Below are 24,598 nucleotides of genomic sequence, written 5' to 3'. Positions count from 1 at the left end.
TGCCACCCCGCCCGGCAACTTGCACGACGCGCTTCGTGCAAGCCCCTCGTCCTCGTGATAGGGCCCTGCGGTCGCGCGCTGCAAAAGAATCACTCACATTGGCCTCTATTCGTAACTCTTCCGTTTTCCGTTTTGGTACATATATACAGTACACACTTGCTCCAAACCTGTCGTCGTCTTGTCCTCCCCAGCGGAAGTTTCTTGTTTTCAACGCCGCAATCACAGCTCGTCATGGCTTTTGGGCTTCTCGGCCGCGTCCTCCTGACCCTGCTTGGCCTTGTCCTTGCCCTTGCCCTGGTCCTTGGTCTTTTCCTTGGCCTTGTTCCTAGCCCTGGCCCTGTCCCTGGCCCTGTCCTTGGTCTTGTCCTTGGGCTTGTCCTTGGTCTTGTCCTTGGCCGTGTCCTTGGCCGTGTCCTTGGCCGTGTCCTTGGCCTTGTCCCTGGCCTTGTCCTTGGTCTTATCCTTGAACTTGTCCTTGTCCTTGTCCATGGTCTTATCCTTGAACTTGTCCTTGAACTTGTCCTTGTCCTTGTCCATGGTCTTATCCTTGAACTTGTCCTTGAACTTGTCCTTAAACTTGTCCTTGAACTTGTCCTTGTCCTTGTCCATGGTCTTGAACTTTTTCAGCAGCTGCTCAAACTGCTCTGGCGAGAAGCGGTCGCCCCGGACGGGCTCGTCGCCGTCCTGGCCCTTGGCCTTGGCCAGCTTTCTGGCTGCCCGCTTGGTCTTGCTGTCCATGTTGCGCACGGCCCGGAGGGCCATGTCCATGCTGACCTGGTCGAGCTTGCGGATCTTGTCCGAGATGTCCTTGACGAGGAGGACGGGGTCGTCCGTCTTGGAGAGCTTGTTCTGCTTGGGCTCCATTTCCTGCAGCCAGTCTTGTGTCGTCTTGCGGAGGGATTCCAGCTCCGCGAGCTCTTCCTCTGAGAACAGGGGGGGCGGGGGCACGGGGCTGCTGGCCTCGGCCTCAGCGTCGGCGTCGGCGTCGGCGTCGGCCTCAGCCTCGACTTCGTCCTTGGTGCTGCTGGCGTCGTCCTTTGGACGGTTCGCGTCGTCGGGCAATTCTGCCGCGGCAGACGGCGCCGGCGGGGTTGCGTCCGGGCCGGCGGCGGGGGCGGTGGCTTGCCACTGCTCGTACTCTGCTATTTGCTTGTGCATGCTGTCAATGTAGTCGCCCGTGCGCTCGAGCACTTCCCGCAGGGAGGCGAGCTTGGCGGGACGGGCTTGCGCCTCCTCGATCCTGCTCTGGACGGGGTTGACGATGTCCTGGAGGGCCTTGAGCTTCGCTCGGAGGACCTCGGTGGTGGCGTCGGAGCCCTCTTCGTAGAGCCAGTCGCTGGTCTCGCTGGCTTTTGCGGCCAGCGTGGTGCGCTCCTTTTCCGTGGACGCGGCGATGAAGGCGTCTCCCTCGAGGAGATCCCGCACCTTGTACGTGTATCCCTCTAGTTGGTTGAGGGCCTCCTCGCGCTGCAGCCTGGCCTTGTCGGACGAAGCGAACGCCTGGAGCCGATCCTTGACCTTGGTCAGCTCGGCCTTGGAGAGCTTGGGCACGCCGGCCTTGTCCAAGGTGATCTCCACCGGCATCTCGACGATTTGCTTCTTCTTGACCTCCTTCTCCTCCCCCTCCTCGTTCCCTTCCTCCTCATCCCCCTCCTCGGTGGAGGAGCCGGAAGAGGCGCCGGATTTGTCGTTGGGCGCGGAAGAGGCGCTTGCCGTGGCTGCCTTGTTGCTGTCTCGCTTGACGGCCTCCTCGGACCCTTGGCGCTTGGCCGGCTCGACCTTTGCCTTGTCGCCGTTGAGGGGCTGCTGCTGCTGCTGATCCTTCTTGCTGCCGAAGCCAAACAGGTTCTTGACCCCATCCACGAACCGCTCCTTGACCGTCACCTCGGCCTCGCACTCGACTGCCGCCCTCGGCACTTGGACTTCTCCATTTTCGGCACTCAGCCTCACCCCGAGCTTGAGGACGATGCCGGAATCGACGCAGGACGGGTACTTTTCCTTCATGGCTGCCACGGTTGCGGTGAGATTCTTGGTCAGCAAAGAGGCCGTCTCCCTGTCCTGGGAGCCGACTTGCTGGTAGAAGGTGAGAGCAAAGTCCTTGGTGTCGTGGAACGTCAGCTCCTTGGGAGCGCCGCCGAGATGAGAGTTGGCGGTCCAGAGGCGCTGTCGCTGCGGCTTCTTGGCGTTGTCCCGCTTCAAGCCCGAGGCGTACATGGGCCCCTCGGAGATTCGAATCTCTTTGACGCGGAAGCTGGGGCTGAGGTCGGCGGCCCGGAAGCCGGCGCCAAAGACGGCGGCCTCGTCAGCGTTTACGTTGGATCGAATCTTGTCGGCAGAGCCCGCGGCCTTCTCGAGGGCTTTGTGCACAAACGGCGTCCGAGTGGCTCCGCCGTGCAGGATTATAGAAGTGAGGTCGCTGAGCCCCAGACCAGACGCCTTGACCGCTTCGTTGATGACGGCGCCGATTCGCGCGGCGTGGGTCTCGGCCATGGCCTCGAAGTCGGCTCGCGTAACCTTGTACTTGAAGTCAACGTCCTGGTAGAGCCCCTCGAAGCTAGCCTGGGTGTTCTGGTTGGCGCTCAGGACGTGCCGCAGCCGCTCGGCTTCCTTGGCGATCGTCGCCATGGCTCGGCCGTGGGCCTTGACGTCCTTGGCGGTGGCTGACATCTTCTTGGCTCCCTTGGACTCTACAAACTGCGAGACCATGTCGTCCATGATCAGGTAGTTGAGAGAATCGCCCCCCAGAGTCCTATCCCAGCCACTGCCAAGCACCTGTACCTCCTGAACCGTCTTGTTGAGCTTTCCAACGTCCTTGACGGTACGGCTCTGAAACCGCAGGACCGAGGCGCTTGCCGAACCAGCACCCATGTCGAAGACGAGATGGTGCTCGGGCCTTTCGCCCTGATTGATGTTGGGGAACTGTCGGCTGGTGGCGTAGTTCAAGCCAACGGCCAGACCGTCGCTGAGCAGGCTCAGAACCTTGAGACCAGCCAAGTCGGCTGCCAGCTGCACTGCTCGCTTCTCTTCAATGGTGTAGAAGGGCGGGACGGTGAGGACAATAGATCGCACCGAGGTGCCGTCACCGGCAGCAGCCTCGGCATTCTTCTGCACGCTCTGAAGCTCCATGGCCAGCAGCTCCTCGACCATCCAGGCATCTTGGTCCGGGGTCAAGGTGCTAGTCTTGAAGGCGGCGGAGCCGCGAACCGCATGCGCCTGTAACCGCAGCGCAGGGTGGCGGGCAGCGTATTCTTGAACAGAGGCGTCGCCGACGGGGAGGCCGAGGAGCGTCTTGAGGTTCGGGTAGACTTCATCGGGAAACCGTGCCGCAATCGCCATGGCATCTGCGCCATACAAGCGCTCGGGGTACTGACCCGCTTTAGGACCGCCCTTGGAGGGCTTGAAGGCGACGGCCGACGTTTCTTTCCGCCGCGAATCCTTTGTGAGGACGATTTCGAGAGGGATTCCTGGCTTGACGAGCGCGGCTTTGATGTACTCTGTTCCCAAATCGACGCCGAGCACAGCCGCACCGGCAATGACACTGGTGGAGAAGAGGAAGAAGGCTCCGAGGAGCATAATCAATGGCGGCGACAGCCATGACTTGGCCATGTTGGCTGGTTGTGGCACTGTCTGCTTCGGTCAGTCACCGCATCTATGAACGGCACAACGGCGAGGTTTATTTTATTTTAATTTCCCCTTTGCTTTTTCTTGCTGGCGGGCAACGAGCACCGCTAACAACTGGCGTGTAGCAAGTGCAATGGGGATGATGGCGGACAGCGGGAGGGAGATTTAAAAAAAAAAAATATTTAAAAATAAAAAGAGGGCAAAAAAAGTGAGCTTAAAAAAAAAAATGTATGGCCAATCCGTATATGGCTAAGCAGAGGAACAAAAAGGTTGATGTGGCCTCTGTCCAGATGATTTGACCGTGTATACCGAACCGTGAGTCAGCGGTTGAGGACAACTTGCAACACCGTACGTACCCCCGCGTACCAAGTACCGAGTACTCCGTACGAATACTGATCTTCAGCTGTACGTTACAAGCACATAACCCCACATCCACTGCCATGGACATTTCCAAATTTCAACCCGCGCGCCCGTCCTCACCGACCGCAAAAGTTTGTTCAAGTCAAAGTTTGGAAAGGCGTTGGCTGTACTCCGTACAGTATCTCGTGCAAGGCATATTTGAAGTACCTAGGTACCTACTAGATGCCTGGCTACCTCAGATACGGTATCTACCTTAGGTTAGGTACCTAAGGTAAGTACCTCTCGACATCTTTTTTGATACAGTGTGTGTACTACAGTGTGTACTATGGGTCCGTACCCTTTGCACTCTCAGCCGTTCTGATAGCCGAGGGAAGGCACGGCACGACTCTGCGGCTATTATATAGCGGACAAGACAGCCTCGCCCCAAGTCGTCGCGGTTTAAACCTCCATACCATATTCCAAGACCCGAGAGATGCCTCTAAAATATACCTTAATATAAGAATGGGCGGCGATTGTACTATAGTTGGCACAAAATCAGCACAGTATAAAATAAGCAGCACGTGGGCTGCCTATCATTATCATCGTCGTCGTCGTCATTGGCGTCGTGCTATTTTCATACGCTTTGTCTGCTGTTGCTACAAGTCTCCTGCCTTCACTGGCTCTAACCCAACTCCACACCTGCAGCTCCTCATCGCAAAGCCAGCCTGAGCCTGATGTGAGCCTAGCGAGGCCAAAGAAAAAAAAAACCAAAAAAAAAAAAAAAAAAAAAAAAAAAAAAAAAAAAAAAAAAAAGAGAAAAAAAACATCCCAAAAGTTCTAGCCATGCCATGCCATGCCATGCAATGCAATGCAGTTTCGATAGATTTTTGTTTTGTTCTTCCGTACCGACAAGAAAATTCCACCCAACGCCGCATCGACATGATGTACAAGTTTCTCCGTCTAGTCAAACAAAGACCAAAAGGCAAAATCAAAGCAAAAAAAAGATAAATGGCAAAGAATCAACAAGATTCAAAACATGGCCGATGGATTGATGACATCTCGGGGCATCCCGTCTTATGCCTCTTCCTGTCGACGAGGTCTGGAAGGCATACTACCCCGGCCTCTTCCACGGCCGCGACCATCTCCTCGGTGGCCACCGCGGCCACGATGCTCGCCTCGTCCGCGGCCCCGCCAGTTGCCGTTCCCATCGCGGTCTTGGCGGATCTTGTTGCGCTGCACCTGGTGGAAACCCTCGTTGGAATCCGCCAAAGTTGACTGTTACGGCGTGTTAGCTTCCGGCCCTTTCAGCCATGCTGTCAAAGGAGTGTGAGGGAATCTGCCATACGGATTTGCTGGCCTCGGGTTGCTCATCAGCCCAGGACTGCGGATTCGCATCGGCGGCAGGCGTATCGTTTGAGACAGTCTCGTTCTCGCAAGGGTCCTGTGGTACTTTTACGTCAACCCACTCCTGTGAGGCTGAAAGACTGTTCTCCGCATCCCATTGTGCATCCCCTGCGGCATTGGCAGTGTCACCCGCGACACCGGCATTCGCGAATCCGTTGCTGGTGACTTGGGGAGTTTCCTGCCCGCTATGCGCAGAAGCTGTCTCCGAGGGAGCCTCGGTCTCCCTGGCATGGGCCTGAGCAGAATCAGCTACACCAATGTCTGCCTCTGCCTCGACCGGCTGAGCGTCGTCATTTTGGCTAGCCACTTTGTATCCCTGGGCGAGGGTCTTGACAACAGAATCTGCAAAACGAGTCAATGCGGATACGGGAAACATGGAGAAGAAAACGAAAAAAGAACCCCAGTGGCATGCCAGCCAAACAACTTACAGCTTGTTTGTAGCTGCTCTCCTGGAACGCTCAAAACCTTGTCGTCTGTGCCCTCGACCAATTTGAGCATGGACGAGACAGCGCTCTCATCGCCTGCGTATATTGCAAAGAGCACGCCCTCTATGGCCTGGTTTTCGTCCGATTCGGGGTCACTGGCCTCTTCGCGACGGTAGGCAGCAAGTCGCAAGAACTGCGACAAGGTGAGAAGCTTGTCTTGCAAGGATTTCTGGAACCCAGCCAGAGCTTTGGCGACGGCGTCCGCCTTCACTTTATCCAGGGACTTGTCCCATTCGGCCTTGTCGGCTAAAGCCCGCGAGCGATACTGCTCGTGCACCTTCTGATATTGTGCCAGCTGCTCCTCGGTCTGAGCCAGCTGAGCCTGCAGGGCAGGTTTCTTCTGTATCTGGGCCTTCTGATCCGCATTGATAACCCTGGAGAGAACCAACTCTTCGAGAGACTTGCCAGCGTGCTCACTGAGAAGCAAGTCGGTCTTGGATGCATGCGCCTGCAATCAGGTTGGATTAGCTTTGGGTTTTTTTGGCTTGACCAGTGTGAGCTTGGGACCCCATAACCCCCATAAAAACTCTTGCATCAGTCAGAGGGAGAAAAAGACGGTCGCTCAGCAGGTCTTACAATTTTCTTGTTCAGATTGCGTATGTTTCTGCATAGCAAACCGATTGTCAGCGCCAACCTGCCACACGAAACCCGGGCTCCTCTCGAGAGGATGGGGGGGGGGATTGGGAATACTTCTGCAGCTCCTTAATGTACGGGCTGTCAAAGCCCTCATCTTGAGAGTCGGCAGCAGCACCAGAGCCAATGCTGGGAGCAGGCGATTTGTCACGGCCGACAGCGCTGGCAAGCTTCTTCTTTGGGGCCTTGGGGGCGGATTGAGTAGCAGGTGCAGCCATTTCGGGGATTGCTGTGCTCAGTGTGCTGCAACAGAGGAAGGTCGGAAAAGAAGGTCTCTGGCGGAATTATTGTTGCAAGTGTCTTGCAAGGATTTGAAGATGGAGATTGAGGTGTAGGGAGAAGTGAGGATAATGTTTCAGTGCACGAACGAGATCGATTGGGTCACACAGAGGCAGAGAGAGACTGGAGGTTGAGAGATGCGGAGGTTCCTTCACGTCTGGACTAGTTTTGGTTTTGGAGCCTAAGCAAATCAAACCAGACCTCTCCTCCCCCCCCTCCCCCCCGTCGTCCCGTCCCCTCTCTCTCTCCCCTTGCCTCGCGCACCAAAGCGTGCACATATCCATCTCTGACGGGGAGCTGTGCAGCGCCGTGCTGTGCCACCTAAGCTGTCCTGTCCACTTCTAGAAGCAAACAGAATCATGGCTGCGAATCAGGCATCCCTCAAGCAACGTCAATTTCTATCGTCGAGCTAACAGTCACACCCCACTCCTTTTTGTTCTTTTTCCTTTTTATTTCCCCTTTACTCCCCGTCTAGCTACGTACTGTTACTATTGTTCCTAAAACACGACTGTGGCGTTGAAAGTGTCATATTTCCAAGCCAGAATAGGTCGGTCGTCATGCATGCGCTCATCAGTCTGCCTTACAAACCTATATCCCCCCCCTCAGGCAGGCTTGACGGGAAAGCACTCGCGCGATTCATATGCCTCTCTACCATTTGGTCAGTTGCATGCATGTCTACAGCAAAGCAGCACAAAGACGCCAGGCAGTACCCGATACGTGGCCATATCAACCAAGCGGTGTTGCATTGCATCCTTTGCCAGTTCATATAGGGCTGCCGTCTGCTTATGGTTGTAGCTTATGGTGTAGTAGGTCATGTTCGCGAGAGCCGCGGCCTCGAATCAGCAAAGGCTGAACGCGCGTCATCGGATTTTGGTGAAATCGTATCCTGGCGCGACACTGGTTGGCCCATACCAGCTTCCGCGGACACCTCTTCAGCCCTTGAATTTGGCCAGCGTGTCCTCGGGGCAAATAAGTATAGATGCATCATGGGAATCAGCAAGCAGTCGGATTAAACACATACCCGAGTAACCTTGTTTACGCTTCTCGCCGTCAATCCCCTTTCACCAGACTGCTTTGCGTAGATGGCAGCTTCCTTTACAAGTCTAGCGACATGGCCAGCGACATGGCCAGCGACATGGCCAGCGACATGGCCAGCGACATGGCCAGCGACATGGCCAGCGTTAGCACCAGTTCTGTGAATGGTGACGAGGACCGGCGATGTCTTCTTACGTTTCCATAAAAAGCACATAGTTCAGGAAGATCTGTTGTCAAGTTGGTTAGCATCGAAAGGTTGCTGAGGCACGTATTGCACAAACTGTGACGTCTGCATTCTTCTGAACATTCATGTTGGAATGCGCCTTGATAATCTTTTTCACGGTGGCTCTCGGATAAGCCTTCGCCATGATCGCGGTGTTTGTTAAAGTCGGGGTTACTGAGTAAATGGCATGACGGCGATGGGGTGATTGATCAAATGAGGTAGATACATAAGGTACCTTAGGTATGTACCTTAGGTAGGAGGTAGCTTGCGCGCGCCAGCCCAGGGGTCGCGAACAATGAGCGATGCAGTGCGGGGTGTGTTGTAGACTGTTAGCACGCACAGTACCCCACCATCACCATCACCCATCACCTTTAATCCTCTATGACCGACCATCTGTAATTGACACCACCCGTCGTTTTCGGACAATCACCACGATTCGCTCGCTCGTTGCAACTATTCGAGAAACTCACGGCGTTCCCTTTCCCAGCTTCCAAGATGGCATCGATCATGCAACGTCGCATGGTGGGTTAAACTCTTTAGCCTCTTACCTTTGTGTGGGAGATTAGGGCTGCTGATCCGACACACAAAAAGCTGTCTAAAGAGGATGAGCAAGCAGCTGAAGAGGTCGAGGTCCGGAGAGAGGATCAGGACAAGATCAACAAATTCAGTCGTCTGCACCAAAGAGAGCTCGCCATGGAGGAAGAGCTCAAGCTGAAGAATGTAAGGTCGCTGGCGGGCAATGGACTCCAACAAGTACTTATCGAGACATTGGCTGACTTGGCTGACTTGGGGGTGGAATTGCAGAAAGAAAAGGAAGAGCTAGTCGACTTGTCAACCGAGCTGGAACTTGCCGACGAAGACGAGAAAATCCAGTGCGTCATGAGGAACTGGTCATGTCTGTTGTCTTGTCAAGCTAATGACCTTGCGCCAAATAGATTCAAAGTCGGCGATGCCTTCTTTCACGTTCCACTGGAAGAGGCGCAAGAGATGTTGGAACAGGCCATGATGAGAATCGACGACGAGACAAGAAAATTAGAGGAATCGGCGAGCACAGTGCGCGATGAGATGCAACAACTTAAAGTTGAACTTTACGCTAGATTCGGGAAACAAATCAACCTCGAAACCTGAAGAGGGAGAAGCGTAGCAAGAACAAGATTAAAACATGTAGTCAGCACCTTGCTCCGCTGATGGCCGCCTTCGATCGTTCCTTTTTGAGGTCGCATGTTGCGTGTTTTCTCCGACTCGGGACTTGGTTTCCCCTGGCAAAGGACGGTTTACACACCAAGCATAGTGTATACCAAGCATTTAAGCGTGCATCATCAGACAGAAGACCGAAATTGTCTTGCCGCCAAAGGAACTTGAGACATAACGCTTGCAACGGCGTTGATGCGAAATGGGGTGGCTCAGCCGATTTTCCCCGTCTTTGACGAGGCACTTAACAAAGTCGCTTGTATTTGTACCCCAGCGAGCCGCACATACGGTTACGAGCAACGTTGGAGCAAAATTTGGAGCAATGAGTCGGCAGGCCCCTGGGGAGATGCTCGTTGGTGCCGTTTGTTGGTTGTGTCTCACCAAGCTGGGGTAGCCAGGCTACCCCTGGTGAAGCTACCGTCAACGGAGTTCAGCAGTACGGACCCCGGAGTAACCCAACGGCCCAGCCCCGGGATCGTCCAGGTCGTTGAAGAGGGAAAATCGGAGAAAAGGCCAGCAGCATAGCAAGTTGGCAGCAAACACGAGCAGAAGAACGGATTGCCGTCTGCGGCCGAGGCAGATTTTGCTTACCTGGGATTGCTTGGGATTGCTTGGGATTGCTTGGCACGCCAATGTGGAGAAGTGAGGATGGTGAAACGATGATGATCATGACGTGCAAGAAACCGGTATCCTGCTCGTACGCAAGTCATTGCTCCTTCCATGTCTTTCTTGGAGTCAGTCACACAGACCCCCTTCGTTTTCTTGCCGTCTCCCCTTTTTCCTTTTCCTTTTCCTTTTCCATTCCCCTTTTCTTTCATCTTTTGCCCTTGCTTGATTGGAAGATGCTGCCACTCTTCAGCATCATCACTTTGCAGAAGCCGACAAAGTTTGCGGCAATGCCCCCAAAGTCACGGAAGTGACTCGATACGCCAGCCGGATATTGTGCTGAGCCGCCTTTCTCGAGCATTATGACTGCAAGTTGAGTCCCGCGAGACACCAGCCAACATCATGGTTCCGCCTAACCGTAAGCAAAGACTCTGGTCACGCTGTGCCCTTTGGTGCCGGCAGGTTTCTTTCCCGTTTCCCCCGCGCGATCTGAATAAGCTACAGAAGAAAATGAGAAGGAGGCTGGATGCAGATCGAGTAGTATCCCATGTTCTGGTGGCAGCCCAACGTCGCTGGACAACAGCTGTATCACCCAGGCACAGAGTTCAGAACCTCTGGCTGCGATCCAGCCCGCGACTTCGAGCGATGCAGCCTACATCGTCATCGACTGGGAAATCGACGACCCGGAGAATCCGCACAACTGGTCTTTCGTGAGCTCAGCCTGCCTCTTCCTGATCTATCCAAGCCCTACTGACAAGTATCGACATGTCAGGCAAAGAAGACGTACATCTTCACCTTGACATGCTTGCTCGTCACAAACTCAACCATGGGCTCTGCCATCCCCTGCATGGCAATTCCGCAAATGATTGACGAATTCGGCTACAAATCTCCAGAGCAACGAGTCTTGCCCATCTCCATCTTTCTCCTCGGTTACGTCTTTGGTCCAGTAATCTGGGCGCCGTTGAGTGAGCAGTACGGTCGCAAAATCCTCACAACGGCAACCTTTGCCGTTTTTGCACTCTTTACTATGGCATGCGCCCTGTCCCCGACCTGGTCATGGCTCCTAGGATTCCGCGTATGCTGCGGCGTCTTTGCCAGTGCTCCGATTGCCATGTCAGCTGGTCTTCTGGCCGATATATACGGCGATGCGCATACCCGAGGAAAGGCTTATTCGGCATATTTGGTGGTATGTTCAGCAACTTGTACAGCCATCCCCTGCCTTTGCATATTTGACTTTGTGTGTCAATTGTTCTCCTTGAACTTGTTCTTATTCTTCCTGTAGCGTACTTCCTTTTCCTCGACTGAACTAACACTGCTATTAGACCACTGTCTTTGGACCCATTCTCGGCCCAATAGTCTCCGGGTTTTCATCTCCAACCATTGGATGGCGATGGGCTTTCTGGATCGCTCTGATTTACGCGGGTCTTACTTTTCTAATGCTCCTCTTCCTCCCCGAAACCTACCACCCCGTTCTTCTCAGCAAAAGGGCTCGCAGCCTCCGTCAAAAGGGCCACCCGCCCAACGCCGTTGCTGCCCATGACCTCGGGGCCGTCGATATCTACCAGCTCGTTAGCAAAGTGCTCGCCCGGCCCCTGCGCATGCTCTTCTTCGAACCCATTGTCGCCGCAACATGCGCGTACCTTGCCTTTGTATACGCAATCTTTTACATGTCTTTCCAAGCCTTCCCCATCATATTCCTCCGCCAGTACGACTTATCGCCCGGCGTCACGGGGCTGTGCTATCTTCCCATCGGCGCCGGAGCCTGCCTCTCCATGGCCTGCGTCTGGTGCTGGGATAGCTATGTCGCCCGAGAAGCTGCCAGAAACGCCTCTTGGACAAGGAGTGACGAGTACCGCCGCGTTCCGCTAGCCACGATCGGTGGCCCATTGTTCGTCGTATCCCTCTTCTGGCTGGGATACACTTCGCGTCCTTCCATATCCTTCATGGCTCCCATGCTTGCCGGGTTACCGTTCGGCATGGGCTTCCAACTGATCTTCATGACTCTACTGAATTATCTCACCGACGCGTACGAAATTTATGCCGCCTCAGCAAACGCCGCGGCTTCTGCCTCCCGATCGATCCTGGCCGTCGTTTTGACCCTGGCTACCAAACCCATGTTCGACAGACTGGGCATCTCGGGTGCCTGTGCCGTGCTGGGAGGACTCAGTGCTGCCATGAGCATTATTCCATTCGTGTTTTTGTGGAAGGGCCAGGCCATGAGGGATCGGTCGCAATTCTGCGTAGCATTGCGACAAAGAAAGGACGAGTTGCGTCAAAAGGCCGAGCGAGAGCCATTTTGCAAGGAGCGCGAAGCTAGGTTTGAGCGTAGCTGTCTGAAATAAGGTGTCAATATTGCCGCCCTGTCTATACGCGTTACGGAAACAGTTCAAGTAGGGAGTCTCAAACTGTTGCATTGGCCCGCATAATGTAAATGAAGAGCCGAGAGGTTTTCCTGCCCTGACCTTTTTCGCAGCCCTGCGTGTGCGTGGGCTAACTGGCCTGCAGTCCTACGAGTCCGCCGTGTTTATAAGGGGCTTTCCCTAAAATGAAGACGATAACAGAAGTCGATTGTAGCTTTTGGAAAATCTGCAATGGATGAAGAAATCTAACGTCTGTAGTGCATTCCCGCAAATACATGGGTGGTTACTCGTATTCCCTACTGTGTACAAGTGATTGATTCCTTTGGCCTCCAAATGCAAGTCTAGTCAATCTGCAGCAATCCATGGCAAAGGCCCCGGACAATGAGGCTCCATCTTTTGATTCGGATTGCAATATTATCCTCCAACGTTCGTTCCTATCTCGAATAAAAACGTATGCAATGCTATGCCATGTATCTTAACTGAAATCCCTGCAACTGCCGAACGCGACGCGCTGTCGACACTACGCAATCAACACTTAAGCCACTTTTGGTTCCCGTCTTACGGCGAGGCTGCAATCCTCGTTTCATTATCGTTATTAATCGGGTTAATTTTCGAGAGTTTTGATAAAGACTTTTCCATCTTTCCTCTGAGTAATGTGCGCGTGGATGTCCCTTGCGTTGATCCCTTGGGCCGCTCAGGAGGCAGACACAGATGACTTCCAAGTTTCATTTCAAGGCCACCAGATCTGGTGAGACAAGGTAGAGGCTTGTCGAGATCTGGTAATGTTCGACGCCTGGTGTTGGCGCAAGACAGACCCGAGTCATGTGCTGTGCGTGTGTCTCGGGAGCCGTCAGGCTTGGGGGCCTTTGAGCCCCCATTTCCACCTGGTTTGCGGGTTTGCAAGTGTTCCTCGGCCGTTGTATACGAGCTTCTGCCTTCCGAGTGCCTCATTCCTTTCCATGTGCCCAAATCTGCGTTCCCTGTGCTCTTCCATCAGCTTTTCAACTTTAAATGTGGGATACGAAAAACCCACAGACGACTGGGGACAATTCGAGGTTATCCAAATCTTGCTGAGTGAGAACATAGCCATTGGTTCCAGACCCAGCTAGACTTGAATCAAAGCTTGGCAAAGTGGAGGGATAATTTGAAGACCCTTTATTTTCTTCCGCCTTGTGTGTGGAATGAGCATTCTTTCCTACCTCAACTTCGGGGGAGGGCGGCAAGGGATGGTTCAGTTCCGTTGGAGCTCCTTCTCGTATGCCTTCCTGCCTGTTCTCTGCATACGCGAGGAGACCGGGTCCGGGTACCTGGGCTCGATCTGGCTTAGAGAACGACGACTCAATGATGCTATCCACACCACTTAACCTGTCTCTCACCAGCAAACGTTGACTGAACGGGAGATCGTCCACAACGTCGGTTGGCTCTTGACGGATAGAATTTCCAGTTGACTTGAAGCTTTGTGCAATTAACCAGACTCCCAAAGAAGACTGATCATCCCATGCGTGCGATCCGTGTCGGATATTGAAGTCATTGTCTGATCCAAGAATCCTGTCGAGTCGAGAAGAGCTAGGTTCACAACTTGACGGACGTTGAGACAAGGATATCAAAGACACGCATCTTCTTTCTCGCAATGGGCCTTTGACTTGCCCAACCACGGGCTGTTTCCTCCTAGCCTCGGATCGTGTCTTTGACGGAGCTGTGCGAGCAAGTATGAAGGACGCTTCTGAGGGGCAGCACTCCTCGCGAGAAGATGTGTACGCATGAGAGGAAGCGTTTGATGAGGCTGCAAAAGATGCAACATCACAGTCCTCGACTGTGAACTCTATCGTATCTCTAGGCCCATTGCAAGGGCAGCTTATGTCAAACCAACCAGCAGGCCGTCCGACATTGTGGTTTGAGTTTCTGTCCGAGGAGCCATGGTCGTCGTCCTTGTCGAGCTCGTCTTGTATCCGTTTTTGTCTTAGCCTTCTCACTTCAGCTCGCCTAGTCAGTTCTTCGTCACTGTGTCCAATGGACACTTTCGAATTCCGTCTAGACGTCTTTTGGAGAGGTAAGCGATTTATTATTTTGGCCTTGGTTCCGTTGAAAACGCCGGTTTCGGGGGTTGAGACGGAGCTCTCGACGTCGCTTACTTCGACGTGTGCTCCGCGGAATTGACACAGTTCGACAGGACCCTCAAAGGGTGAGATCTGTTCGCTTTTGAGCCTTGATGCATCATTTTGGGGGTTGCTAGTATCCACGACAGGCGCAGCGCGTGAACTTCTCAAAGTAAACCTAAAGTCTGACTTTTTGAAGGGTCGCCCACTGCGAGAACTGCAGCACCACAGAGCGTGCATTTTCAACGGACATGCATTCTAGGGACGGCAACGTCGCATGGTCTTCCAGTGGGAATCGGGGAGGGAAACTCGCTTGAAGACGTCTGCCAAATATCCCGAAGCTTTTCTGCACCGGTGGTGTCGAGTCCGAAAACACCTGGGCTGGCATTGCATGCGTGAACAGACTTCCGAAGCAGACATGGGAAGGTTTGGTCTCGAGAAGGAGCACTGAGGCTGCTCGAGACGACACCCAGGCACCGTTCCTTCCCAAGTCTCATGCCACGAGCCTCCAGTGACGGAAGGAGTGGCCCGAGAAACCCAGCCTTCTCACGAGCTCCGTGATCAAGTGGCTAGGACAAGAGGTTGAGGTATTTCCAAAGCAACATTCAAGTGCTGAGCATAGCTACCTCTTGCGTACCTGTGCTTGCCTTCTAAGTACATGTTCCTACCTCCCGTACCAGGTAGGGGGGGGTTGATGTCTCGGGCTCAAGAAGAGATAGCAGGTACGGAGTGCCTGAAAGGATTATCAACCAGTCAGAATGAAATCACTTGAAGTCGTCACAGTATTTGACTGCTACGTAGCACACCGTGGCAACCACGCCTGATTATACCATCTTCTAGGTGATTTGAAAAAGTGCAGAGACTTGACCGAGCCGGATCAAAGGATTATATGTTTCAAGTGTTGTTTAATAGGGTACCTACCTTAGGTACCTTAGGTAAGGTAGCTTGTTATGTATTCTTCTCCTTGACTTTCGAGTTCTACTTTGTGCTGTTTTGGATTTCTCCTCTATCTGGTGGGGCTGAGGTACCACCGTACCAGCCTTGCAGCTCCGAAAGTGGGCCTTGCCCCTCACCTAGGGTAAGCTCGCTCCCGCTACGGAGGACGTGTTAGTGCAAGTTGGACAAAACTACCCCAGGAGCCATTTTATTAGGAAGTAGGAGGTAGGAGTGTAGGTGGGTAGGCACTTGCCTGGTAGGTAGTCCAAGCCAATCAACGCAAGTGAGCATAATCAGGAAGTCAGTATCACCAAAGCAGAGTCTCCGGGTTTCACCGACAATGAATGCCTTCTGTCGTACTGGACTGCAATTGGGTCGTCATACGGACAGTAAGCCTAAGGAGTACCAGGTATACTAGTCCTTGATAGTGTACGGCCTACGAGGTGCTCCATGAATATCATATCAACCAAATATTTCCGACATTTTTGATCAGGCGCAGGCGAGTCGAGAATAAATTCTGGCTTTTCTCTTGGTTGTACCAGAGCTTGGATTGGATGGTGATCCCCGAATAGTGTTTGGCTGAGAGAGCCTGTGACGCCTCAATAATCGGACATAACTCACCTCCGAGTTGGTACTTCTGACGGGGTTCCTGAGTCCCTACTCCGTAGACTGCCACTCAACCGATAAGAAACTCCGGACCCCGGATCCTATAAGTGCCTGGCTTAACACATGCTCCGAGGCGGAGTTCAAGGGCTTAAATGCAAAGCGAGAAAATGGGTGACGAGCCAATCGCACGACTGGAAAGGCCCCGATGGCGCAATTTGCCTCTGCACAGAGTAGCACGGCTGGTAAGCATTGAGACCGTCACCTCACAGCAACCAGCACTGAGCAGAGGGGCACTGGCACGGCTTTTGAGGGGTCAGTCGACTGGGTCAATGCTTGGAGGGGCACTTGCTCCAGGGGACGGACGCAGGTTGGCACTAGCCTCCATTTTAGCTTTTGCTTGTTTCGTGTTTCTGTGGCGCAAGCTGACTGGACTGACTGACTGCAACCCAGTGTACTCCGTACGGACTCTGGAGAGCGAGCAACAACAAAAAAAAAGGGAAAAAAGGAAAAAAAGGAAAAAAAGGACAAAAAAAAAAAAAGGAAAAGGCCATCTGACAAGACTTGATGCTTTGTGGGAGGTCTGCCGTGAAATCAGCCATCCTCTACTCTGTACTCTACGTACCAGACCCTACCCCAGCCCCTTGCTTCCAGGCGGCTCCCCCCCCCTGCTGCCTTCTTCTCATTGATCTTCAGAAGATTGACCCTCCCCCGCTTTGGCGGTGCTGGTGCTGGCTGGGCCCCTTCCCCGCTACCACGACTCCCTTGGTCTCCCCTTGAATTTTTGCCCCTCTCGCTCTTCAACTTTTCAATCCCTCTTCCCCTCTTCACTTCTACGATTTCCTCCTTCTCCTCTTCCTCTCTTTCATCCACCATCTCACAGAGGATCGTCTCCTGCCGATCGATTCACTGCGACATACGAGGCTCTACATCATCTGGTATGGAACCCTGTCTTTGGGAAACCATCTCCCACTGTCACCATCCTATCCATCATCAAACCCGCCCAATTCCAGTCTGGTGTTTGCTAACCCATCACTCGACTTCCTACCTGACGTAGTCCTTTTATTTCTTTTCATCGCACTCCTACACATCGCTTGCCCTAGGAGCCGATTCTCAAAATGGTTCAATCCGCCATTCTCGGCTTCCCTCGCATGGGAGTTAACCGCGACTTGAAGAAGGCCACCGAAGCTTGTGAGTAATGGCAAACAATTATCCACTCTAGAAACTGAACGAATTGAAGGAAATTGTCTAACCATTGTATGCGATTCTAGACTGGAGTGGCAAGATCTCTCAAGCTGATCTCCTTGCGGAGGCCAAGCGCCTGCGTCTTGCCCACTGGAAAATTCAAAAGGATGCCGGAGTCGACATAATTCCCAGCAATGATTTCGCCCTGTACGATCAGGTCTTGCACCATATTCAAGACTTTGGAGTAAGTAACCCACATTGCTGCGCATCTTGTCGAGGGCACAACTAAATTGAGACGCCTAGGCTGTTCCCGAACGCTACACCAAGGACGGCTTGGATGCTGTTGACCAGTACTTTGCCATGGGTCGTGGCCACCAAAAGGGGGGCATTGATGTTCCCAGCCTGGAAATGGTCAAGTGGTTCGACTCAAACTACCACTACGTCAAGCCCACTCTACAAGATAACCAGGCCTTCAAGCTGGTCGACAGTCCCAAGGCTGTGAACGACTTCAATGAGGCCAAGGAGGCTGGTATCAACACTCGCCCCGTCCTAGTTGGACCCGTCAGCTTCCTCCACCTCGGCAAAGCCGACCGTGGCCAGTCAGTAGACCCTATCGACCTGCTTAACAAGCTCCTTCCCGTCTACGAGCAGCTTCTCACGAAGCTCAAGGAGGCTGGTGCCGAATCTGTCCAGATAGACGAACCCACTCTCGTCTTCGACCTCCCTGCCAAGACCAAGGCTGCCTTTAAGCCTGCATACGAGAAATTTGCTAGCCTAGGCGACAAGATCCCCAAGCTTGTCTTCACCACATACTTCGGTGACATTGTCCACAACCTGGATCTTCTTCCCAAGGACATCTATGCCGTCCACGTCGACCTTGTCCGCAATCCTGAGCAGCTCGAGACCGTTGCCGGAGCTCTCGGTTCCAAGACGATACTGTCTGCCGGTGTCGTCGATGGCCGTAACATCTGGAAGACCAACTTCAAGCGTGCTATTGAGACCGTGGAAACCGCTATTCAGAAGCTTGGCAAGGAGCGTGTGATTGTTGCTACCTCCAGCTCTCTCCTCCACACTCCCCACACTCTTGCCAGTGAGAAGAAGCTGGACCCCGAGGTTGCTGACTGGTTTTCTTTTGCCTCCGAGAAGGCTGTTGAAATTGCCGTCATTGCCAAAGCTGTCACCGAGGGTCCTGCCTCCGTCCGTGGGCAGCTCGAGGCTAACGCCAAGTCCCTGCAAGCTCGCGCAACCTCTTCACGCACAAATGATCCCAAGGTCAAGGACCGTCAGTCCAAGGTCACTCAGAAGGACCACGACCGTCAGTCTGAGTTCCCTACTCGTATCGCTGCCCAACAGAAGAAGCTCAACCTGCCTTTGTTTCCCACCACCACCATTGGATCATTCCCCCAGACTTCTGAGATTCGTGTACAGCGAAACAAGTTCACCAAGGGTGAGATCAGCGAGGAGCAATACGACAAGTTTATTGAGGAGGAGATTAAGCAGAATGTCAAGATTCAGGAGGAGCTTGGCCTCGACGTCTTCGTCCACGGCGAGCCCGAGCGTAACGACATGGTCCAGTACTTTGGCGAGCGTCTGAACGGCTACGCTTTCACCACCCATGCCTGGGTCCAGAGTTACGGTTCTCGCTGCGTACGACCCCCCATCATTGTAGGAGACATCTCCCGGCCTGCTCCCATGACTGTCAAGGAGTCCAAATACGCTGTCTCCGTCTCTAGCAAGCCCATGAAGGGTATGCTCACTGGCCCCGTCACTTGCTTGCGATGGTCCTTCCCTCGTGACGATGTTCACCAGTCCGTTCAGGCTCAGCAGCTTGCCCTCGCCCTCCGTGACGAGGTTGTGGACCTGGAGAAAGCTGGTGTTGACGTCATTCAGGTTGATGAGCCTGCCCTGCGTGAGGGTCTTCCTCTTCGTTCCGGCAAGGAGCGTGATGCCTATCTCAAATGGGCCGTGGACGCTTTCAAGCTGTCCACCGCTGGCGTCGAGGACGCTACTCAGATTCACTCTCACTTCTGCTACTCTGAGTTCCAAGACTTCTTCCATGCGATTGCCGCCCTCGACGCCGATGTTCTGTCGATCGAGAACAGCAAGTCTGATGCCAAGCTCCTCCGTGTCTTTGTTGACTCTGCCTACCCCCGACACATCGGGCCTGGCGTCTACGACATTCACTCCCCTCGCGTCCCCAGCGAGCAGGAGATCCGTGATCGCATCGAGGAGATGCTTCAATTCCTCAAGCCTGAGCAGCTGTGGATTGACCCTGACTGCGGCCTGAAGACCCGTCAGTGGAAGGAGACCAAGGAGGCTCTGGTCAACATGGTCAATGGCGCCAAATATTACCGCACCAAGTACGCCAAGTGATGTACTCATCACGGTATCTCACTTGCCATCACGGGTGGGTATGACAAGGCGAGTATGAACATGGTTCTGTTCTCAATGGTTTGGACGGGGTTTTCTCCTAGTGACGAATTTCTTTTGTTTTTATAATTGAGAATGAGCCGGATACGATCTCAACATCGGCGTTTATGGGACGGGGTGCGATAAAATGATGTGTTTTTGACTGCATCCCGAAAAGTTTGTAAAAAAAACTAAGGGCAAAGAAAATGTTTTAGGTGGGCGGTTTTTGGCGAGCATTCAACATTAGATGCATTGAGCATCGATTCACGTGGGGGTGATTGATTTACGGACAATGTCCAAGAAATAGAATGGAATACTGATTTCAATTGCCTAACTTTGACAATATGATGGCGTTTTGTGAATAGCTGTGGGCTAACAGGCTGACCACAGAGCCCTTTGCTCTCGTGTTTCCCTTGAGATCTGGTGACAATTAGCTGTCAAAGGTGATAAAAAATATTCAATTCAATCTATGGGCAAATTGAGAGTCTATTGCAAAAGGTGACTCAACAGTAGCATGTCTTTCTTGACGACTGATTTTCTCTTGACTGAGGCGTATCTCCTCCCAAATAATGTCAAACTGGCTGAATCTCTCTTGTGACCCGCTTGCGGTTGTCGTTTGATGTGTCACGTGCGCACGCGTCACCTGGCTGTTGTCCTTGAACGCGTATGAATTTGACCTTGACAGCAGATACGAAACGACATTTTCCAGACACATAGAACGAAAATAAGCACGAGTCCTCTATATGTATAAGAGCATGGCGCCAGCGGTGATTGCAGACTCTGACGGAGACGAATCTGAAGCAGGCTCTCCCCTGTCTGATCCCTCGGCATGCCCGTCACCGCCAAATGAAGACGTCGAAGCTCAGGTGCCATCTGAAAACATCACTCATCCGTCAACGTCAATGTCAACGAGCCCCGGCTTTTTCAATGGTATATTCGAAGACCAAAACGATGCGGCCAAGCAGGAGGGGATTGCTGCAATTGCGCTGAAGAGAAACTTGCCGGAGGAAGCTGAGGCTGCAGAGGCCATATCGTTTGACGAGGGATTTGTCCGAACAACGAAACGAGAGTCGGTAACGAGGGCCGACAAGAGTCCGTGGGATGTTCCAAGTAGCCCGGAAATGGCAAAGCCTAAGCGCCTCAGGAGACTGGATAGCAGCTATACCACAACCAAGATTACCCGGGGCGTGCGCCGACGACTTGAGGATATAGGATACCAAAGTCAGGAAGATGAGCCCAGTTTCTGGGGCCGGGGTATGACTCAAGGCGCGACAAGGAGGGGGCAAGCCGCCCTTTGTATGGAACCACCCTCTGACGACATGGTTTCTACTCTTCCTTTTGAGGATGATGCATCCGTTATGGGGCCGTCTCCAACAAACAGGTCGGACAGCCAAAAGGAGCATCATTCAGCAGTCCAGCCTGGCCTGCACGGCTCCCCAGCACAACCACCACCGCGGCGTAATATCAGCATCAGATCTGGCGAGGCAAAAACAAACATAAGCAAAGCTCGTCCTGATTCTGCTCTATCCATTGAGACAACCTCACCCGGCTTAGCCAACTCTCGGAAGTCAAAGCTCTCGAAGCAGAGTCCATCTCCGGCGCCCAGTTCCAATTTATCCCTGCCACCATGCCTGAATACGAAACATGAGTTGCGGGGTGGTGAAGCTGCTCAGCAAATTCCGAGAACTGCAGGAGACGGTAATTGCCCGGTGCAAAGCGATGATAATGGAGCTGGAGGAATAGAGGGCGGAAAAGATGCTGACGTGGAAACGCAAACGAAGCCGGCTCTGTCTGAGACAAAGAGACCCAGGGGGCGTCCTAAGAAGACCGGCAACTCAAATTCGTCAAAGGAGGGGGAGACTATCGACTCCAAAGCAAAGAGAAAAAGAGGGAGGCCGAAAAAGTCGGACGAAGGGAAAGAAGGCAGGGTTGATGCAGCGGATGACGAAGAGACCGCACCGCGAATTCGAGATTCAACCCCACCAGCACCGTCGAATGAGCAACAAGAGGAGGTCAACGGTTCGAATGCAATGCTGCTGCTACCCGCACGGGATACAATGCCTGCCGCTGCAGCTGCCGAGGAAAGGCCCACAGCGGCCAGCCGAATGCTGGAAGCGCCGAGCTCGTCGAGCACTGAAATTCCTGTGCTTGGCCACGGTAAAGACAAAGCTAGCAAGACTTTGGGCCGGGCGATCTACAGGGTCGGACTGAGCAAGAAGACGAGAATCGCCCCTCTACTAAAAGTAATACGCAAGTAATGCCAATGCCAACTCATTACTCATTACCTTTGGACGAGCCAAAGAGGACTGAAGCGATGTCGCCGTGGATGTTCGTCACAACAACTACCACCACTGCAGAACGGACGACGGACTACGGACTACGGACTACGGACTACGGACTACGGCGAGGACGACAGGGCTACGAACCGGCCAAGGTGCTGAAACGTCCAGTCATGTTGCGCAGGTCAGCGGCAGGACTCGACGATGGAACGAACCAGACACGTTGGGCTGATGGGAATCCGGGGCAGGCAAGGCCCTCTGGCGCTCGACCTGACTGGCCGGCCACGTGATGGCCTCGACACGGCGTGAACCCCTGGCGCGAATGGGACCCCGCACTAGTCCTCTTCCGGGAAGCGGGGCCCGGGCTGTCGACCGAGAACAAGTCACAACATGCAGGTCCTGACAATCCATCATTTTGTCGCCACCGATGCTCGGCCCCGCCTTCTTCCCTCTTCAACAACCGCCGTCTCGTCTCCGAACGAAACGCTCGTTGCAACTCCTCCGTAGCGATTGCAGCGCAATTCTGCCGGTGCAGCATCAACAATGGCGCAAAACTGTGTCCCTGATGCCTCTGGTGCCACGCACAGCCCGTCTCAGCGCTACTTGAGCACCCGTGGTGAAGACAGCAATGTAAGGTTTTCCCCTCCCCTCCCTTCCCCTCCTAGGAGAACCACGGGCCGCCGTCGTGGCCCTCCTCCGTTACCGTAATGCGTAGCTCGGTCAAAGGGTCGGGTCGATTTCGAACAAACTCAACTAGGAAACTAATTCTTGTCATTTCTTTTTTTGCTTTTCTTTTACCTCGTCACATAGTGCTCCTTTGAACAAGTTGTCCTGCGGGGGTTGGCCCCCGACGGCGGCTTGTACATTCCCGAACAGATTCCTCAAGCGACGTCCTGGGAAACTTGGAAGGACTTGAGCTTCGCCGACCTGGCCTACGAGATTCTCTCGCTGTACATTTCACCGTCCGAGATCCCTTCGGCCCACCTCAAGGACCTTGTTGGTCGAAGCTACTCGACCTTCCGTAGCAACCATGTAACGCCGCTTGTTCATCTCGATGGTAACCACTACCTGCTGGAACTATTCCACGGTCCCACCTTTGCATTCAAAGATGTTGCCCTTCAATTCGTGGGCAACCTGTTTGAATATTTCCTGGTCAGGAAAAACGAGGGAAAGACTGGACGTGGTACGTCTTGCTTTCGCTTATGCCACCCTCCCCCTGCCGATTCCGATGCCGATTCCGATTCCGATGCCGATGCCGATGCCGATGCCGATTCCGATGCCTGGGAGTCTTCGGTGGTCGCATTGGCGTACCTTTTCATATCGCAGAGCATCATACTTTGAAGCGCAAGTCGATGAGCTGATCATCCGTACAGAACGCCATCACCTCACCGTCGTAGGTGCTACCAGCGGTGACACTGGATCGGCGGCCATTTACGGCTTGCGGGGCAAGAAGGATGTGTCCGTCTTCATCATGTTCCCAAAGGGGCGCGTAAGCCCCATTCAAGAACTGCAGATGACCACTGTTCTCGACAAGAACGTCCACAACCTTTCAATTGATGGAACTTTTGATGATTGCCAAGTAAGCCAGCCGCCTGCCAAACTGCAGTTGACCCCATGCAAATAGTACAACTAAAACCAAAAAAAAAAATTCCCTCTTGCTCAGGATATTCTCAAGTCAATACTCGCTGATCCCGAAGCGAATAAACCCATCAACGTCGGCGCCGTCAATTCCATCAACTGGGCCCGTATCCTGGCTCAGATCACCTACTACTTCCACTCATACTATTCTTTGGCCAAGCAGTCTCCCAACTTTCAAGTTGGCGACAAGGTCCGGTTCGTTGTGCCAACAGGCAACTTTGGGGACATCCTTGCCGGATACTTTGCCAAGCGCATGGGACTGCCCGTGGACAAGCTGGTCATTGCCACCAACGAAAACGACATTCTGGACAGGTTCTGGAAGACGGGCAAGTACGAGAAGCGGCCCGTGTCCGAGGAGGGCCAGCCTGTGGCTCCCGAGGGCGTCAAGGAAACGCTCAGCCCTGCCATGGACATCCTCGTGTCGAGCAACTTTGAGCGTCTCCTCTGGTTCCTGGCTTACGAGTTTGCCGAGAGTGCCGGCATGGACGACCAGTGGAACAAGAAGCAGGCAGGTCAGGAGGTTTCCAAGTGGCTCACGGAGCTCAGGACAACCGGCGCGTTCGGGCCCGTCTACCAAGACGTGCTCAAGAGCGCCAAGCGCGATTTTGACAGCGAGCGCGTGGATGACAACCAAACGCTGGAAATCATCAGAGCCACGTATACCAAGCTGGGCTACATCCTGGATCCCCACACCGCCGTTGGCGTCGCCGCCACGTCGAGGTCTGTCGCGGACGCCAGCCCGCACGCGCACCACATCTCGCTGTCCACCGCCCACCCGGCCAAGTTCTCTAGCGCCGTGGAGAAGGCGCTGAGCGGCGAACCAGGTTTCGACTTTGAGAACAAGGTTCTTCCCGAGGAGTTTGTCGGACTAGATAAGATGGAGAGGCGCGTCACCGAGGTGGAAAACAACGTTGACAAGGTCCGTGAGCTTGTCAAGGCCCAAGTAGAGCAGGAACTCTCGCAAGACTAGACGGACGAGTATAGAGCGCATTGTACGGAAGGGTCTTTTCTTCTTCTTCTTCTTCTTCTTCTTCTTCTTCTTCTTCTTCTTCCTGCTTCTCCCCCTTAGCAACATGGTGGTGTGTGTATTTGGATGCAAGACCGTCTTTTTCTCTTTTCTACATATATATTCCAGGACGAAACTTGCCTGTACACGGTCAAAGACCTCGTTTGCCACCCCCCTTTTACGCTTCGTCTTTATATATCCCAGGAGGAAAAGCTGCCCGCTGATTTCTTTTTGTCCGCTTCAGAAAGCTAGCTGCATCAGGGCAGGGGA

General features: G+C 53.6%; 10 protein-coding genes across 10 annotated transcripts; 5 read left to right on the top strand and 5 right to left on the bottom strand.

Annotated features, from left to right (window-relative positions):
- Positions 1–219: 219 nt before the first annotated feature.
- On the bottom strand, positions 220–3,606 carry UV8b_00748 (uncharacterized protein; the record flags this gene model as incomplete). Its single annotated transcript, XM_043138246.1, has 1 exon — positions 220–3,606. One exon carries the CDS (start codon positions 3,604–3,606, stop codon positions 220–222), a length of 3,387 nt encoding a protein of 1,128 aa, XP_042994180.1.
- Positions 3,607–5,034: 1,428 nt separating this feature from the next.
- On the bottom strand, positions 5,035–6,700 carry UV8b_00747 (uncharacterized protein; the record flags this gene model as incomplete). Its single annotated transcript, XM_043138245.1, has 5 exons — positions 5,035–5,235; positions 5,306–5,706; positions 5,793–6,297; positions 6,426–6,453; positions 6,540–6,700. 5 exons carry the CDS (start codon positions 6,698–6,700, stop codon positions 5,035–5,037), a joined length of 1,296 nt encoding a protein of 431 aa, XP_042994179.1.
- A 993-nt stretch (positions 6,701–7,693) lies between these two features.
- On the bottom strand, positions 7,694–8,164 carry UV8b_00746 (uncharacterized protein; the record flags this gene model as incomplete). Its single annotated transcript, XM_043138244.1, has 4 exons — positions 7,694–7,720; positions 7,783–7,864; positions 7,992–8,023; positions 8,078–8,164. 4 exons carry the CDS (start codon positions 8,162–8,164, stop codon positions 7,694–7,696), a joined length of 228 nt encoding a protein of 75 aa, XP_042994178.1.
- A 350-nt stretch (positions 8,165–8,514) lies between these two features.
- On the top strand, positions 8,515–9,147 carry UV8b_00745 (uncharacterized protein; the record flags this gene model as incomplete). Its single annotated transcript, XM_043138243.1, has 4 exons — positions 8,515–8,541; positions 8,611–8,739; positions 8,824–8,891; positions 8,955–9,147. 4 exons carry the CDS (start codon positions 8,515–8,517, stop codon positions 9,145–9,147), a joined length of 417 nt encoding a protein of 138 aa, XP_042994177.1.
- A 1,071-nt stretch (positions 9,148–10,218) lies between these two features.
- UV8b_00744 (uncharacterized protein) lies at positions 10,219–12,158 on the top strand (the record flags this gene model as incomplete). The annotated part of the gene is made up of 4 exons (XM_043138242.1): positions 10,219–10,234; positions 10,426–10,526; positions 10,589–11,002; positions 11,139–12,158. The coding sequence occupies 4 exons, from the start codon at positions 10,219–10,221 to the stop codon at positions 12,156–12,158; spliced, it is 1,551 nt and encodes a 516-aa protein (XP_042994176.1).
- A 576-nt stretch (positions 12,159–12,734) lies between these two features.
- Positions 12,735–13,127, bottom strand: UV8b_00743 (uncharacterized protein; the record flags this gene model as incomplete). Its single annotated transcript, XM_043138241.1, has 1 exon — positions 12,735–13,127. The coding sequence occupies one exon, from the start codon at positions 13,125–13,127 to the stop codon at positions 12,735–12,737; it is 393 nt and encodes a 130-aa protein (XP_042994175.1).
- A 56-nt stretch (positions 13,128–13,183) lies between these two features.
- On the bottom strand, positions 13,184–14,512 carry UV8b_00742 (uncharacterized protein; the record flags this gene model as incomplete). The annotated part of the gene is made up of 1 exon (XM_043138240.1): positions 13,184–14,512. The coding sequence occupies one exon, from the start codon at positions 14,510–14,512 to the stop codon at positions 13,184–13,186; it is 1,329 nt and encodes a 442-aa protein (XP_042994174.1).
- Positions 14,513–16,929: 2,417 nt separating this feature from the next.
- UV8b_00741 (uncharacterized protein) lies at positions 16,930–19,369 on the top strand (the record flags this gene model as incomplete). The annotated part of the gene is made up of 3 exons (XM_043138239.1): positions 16,930–17,002; positions 17,083–17,240; positions 17,300–19,369. 3 exons carry the CDS (start codon positions 16,930–16,932, stop codon positions 19,367–19,369), a joined length of 2,301 nt encoding a protein of 766 aa, XP_042994173.1.
- A 791-nt stretch (positions 19,370–20,160) lies between these two features.
- Positions 20,161–21,663, top strand: UV8b_00740 (uncharacterized protein; the record flags this gene model as incomplete). Its single annotated transcript, XM_043138238.1, has 1 exon — positions 20,161–21,663. The coding sequence occupies one exon, from the start codon at positions 20,161–20,163 to the stop codon at positions 21,661–21,663; it is 1,503 nt and encodes a 500-aa protein (XP_042994172.1).
- Positions 21,664–22,227: 564 nt separating this feature from the next.
- Positions 22,228–24,292, top strand: UV8b_00739 (uncharacterized protein; the record flags this gene model as incomplete). Its single annotated transcript, XM_043138237.1, has 4 exons — positions 22,228–22,314; positions 22,495–22,867; positions 23,058–23,263; positions 23,348–24,292. 4 exons carry the CDS (start codon positions 22,228–22,230, stop codon positions 24,290–24,292), a joined length of 1,611 nt encoding a protein of 536 aa, XP_042994171.1.
- Positions 24,293–24,598: the final 306 nt, after the last annotated feature.

This window comes from Ustilaginoidea virens, chromosome 1 (genome assembly GCF_000687475.1).
Source record: "Ustilaginoidea virens chromosome 1, complete sequence".
Taxonomy (NCBI): Eukaryota; Fungi; Ascomycota; class Sordariomycetes; order Hypocreales; family Clavicipitaceae; genus Ustilaginoidea; species Ustilaginoidea virens.
Note: the sequence above shows the minus strand (reverse complement) of the source record. Positions and strands in the feature narration are given on the sequence as shown.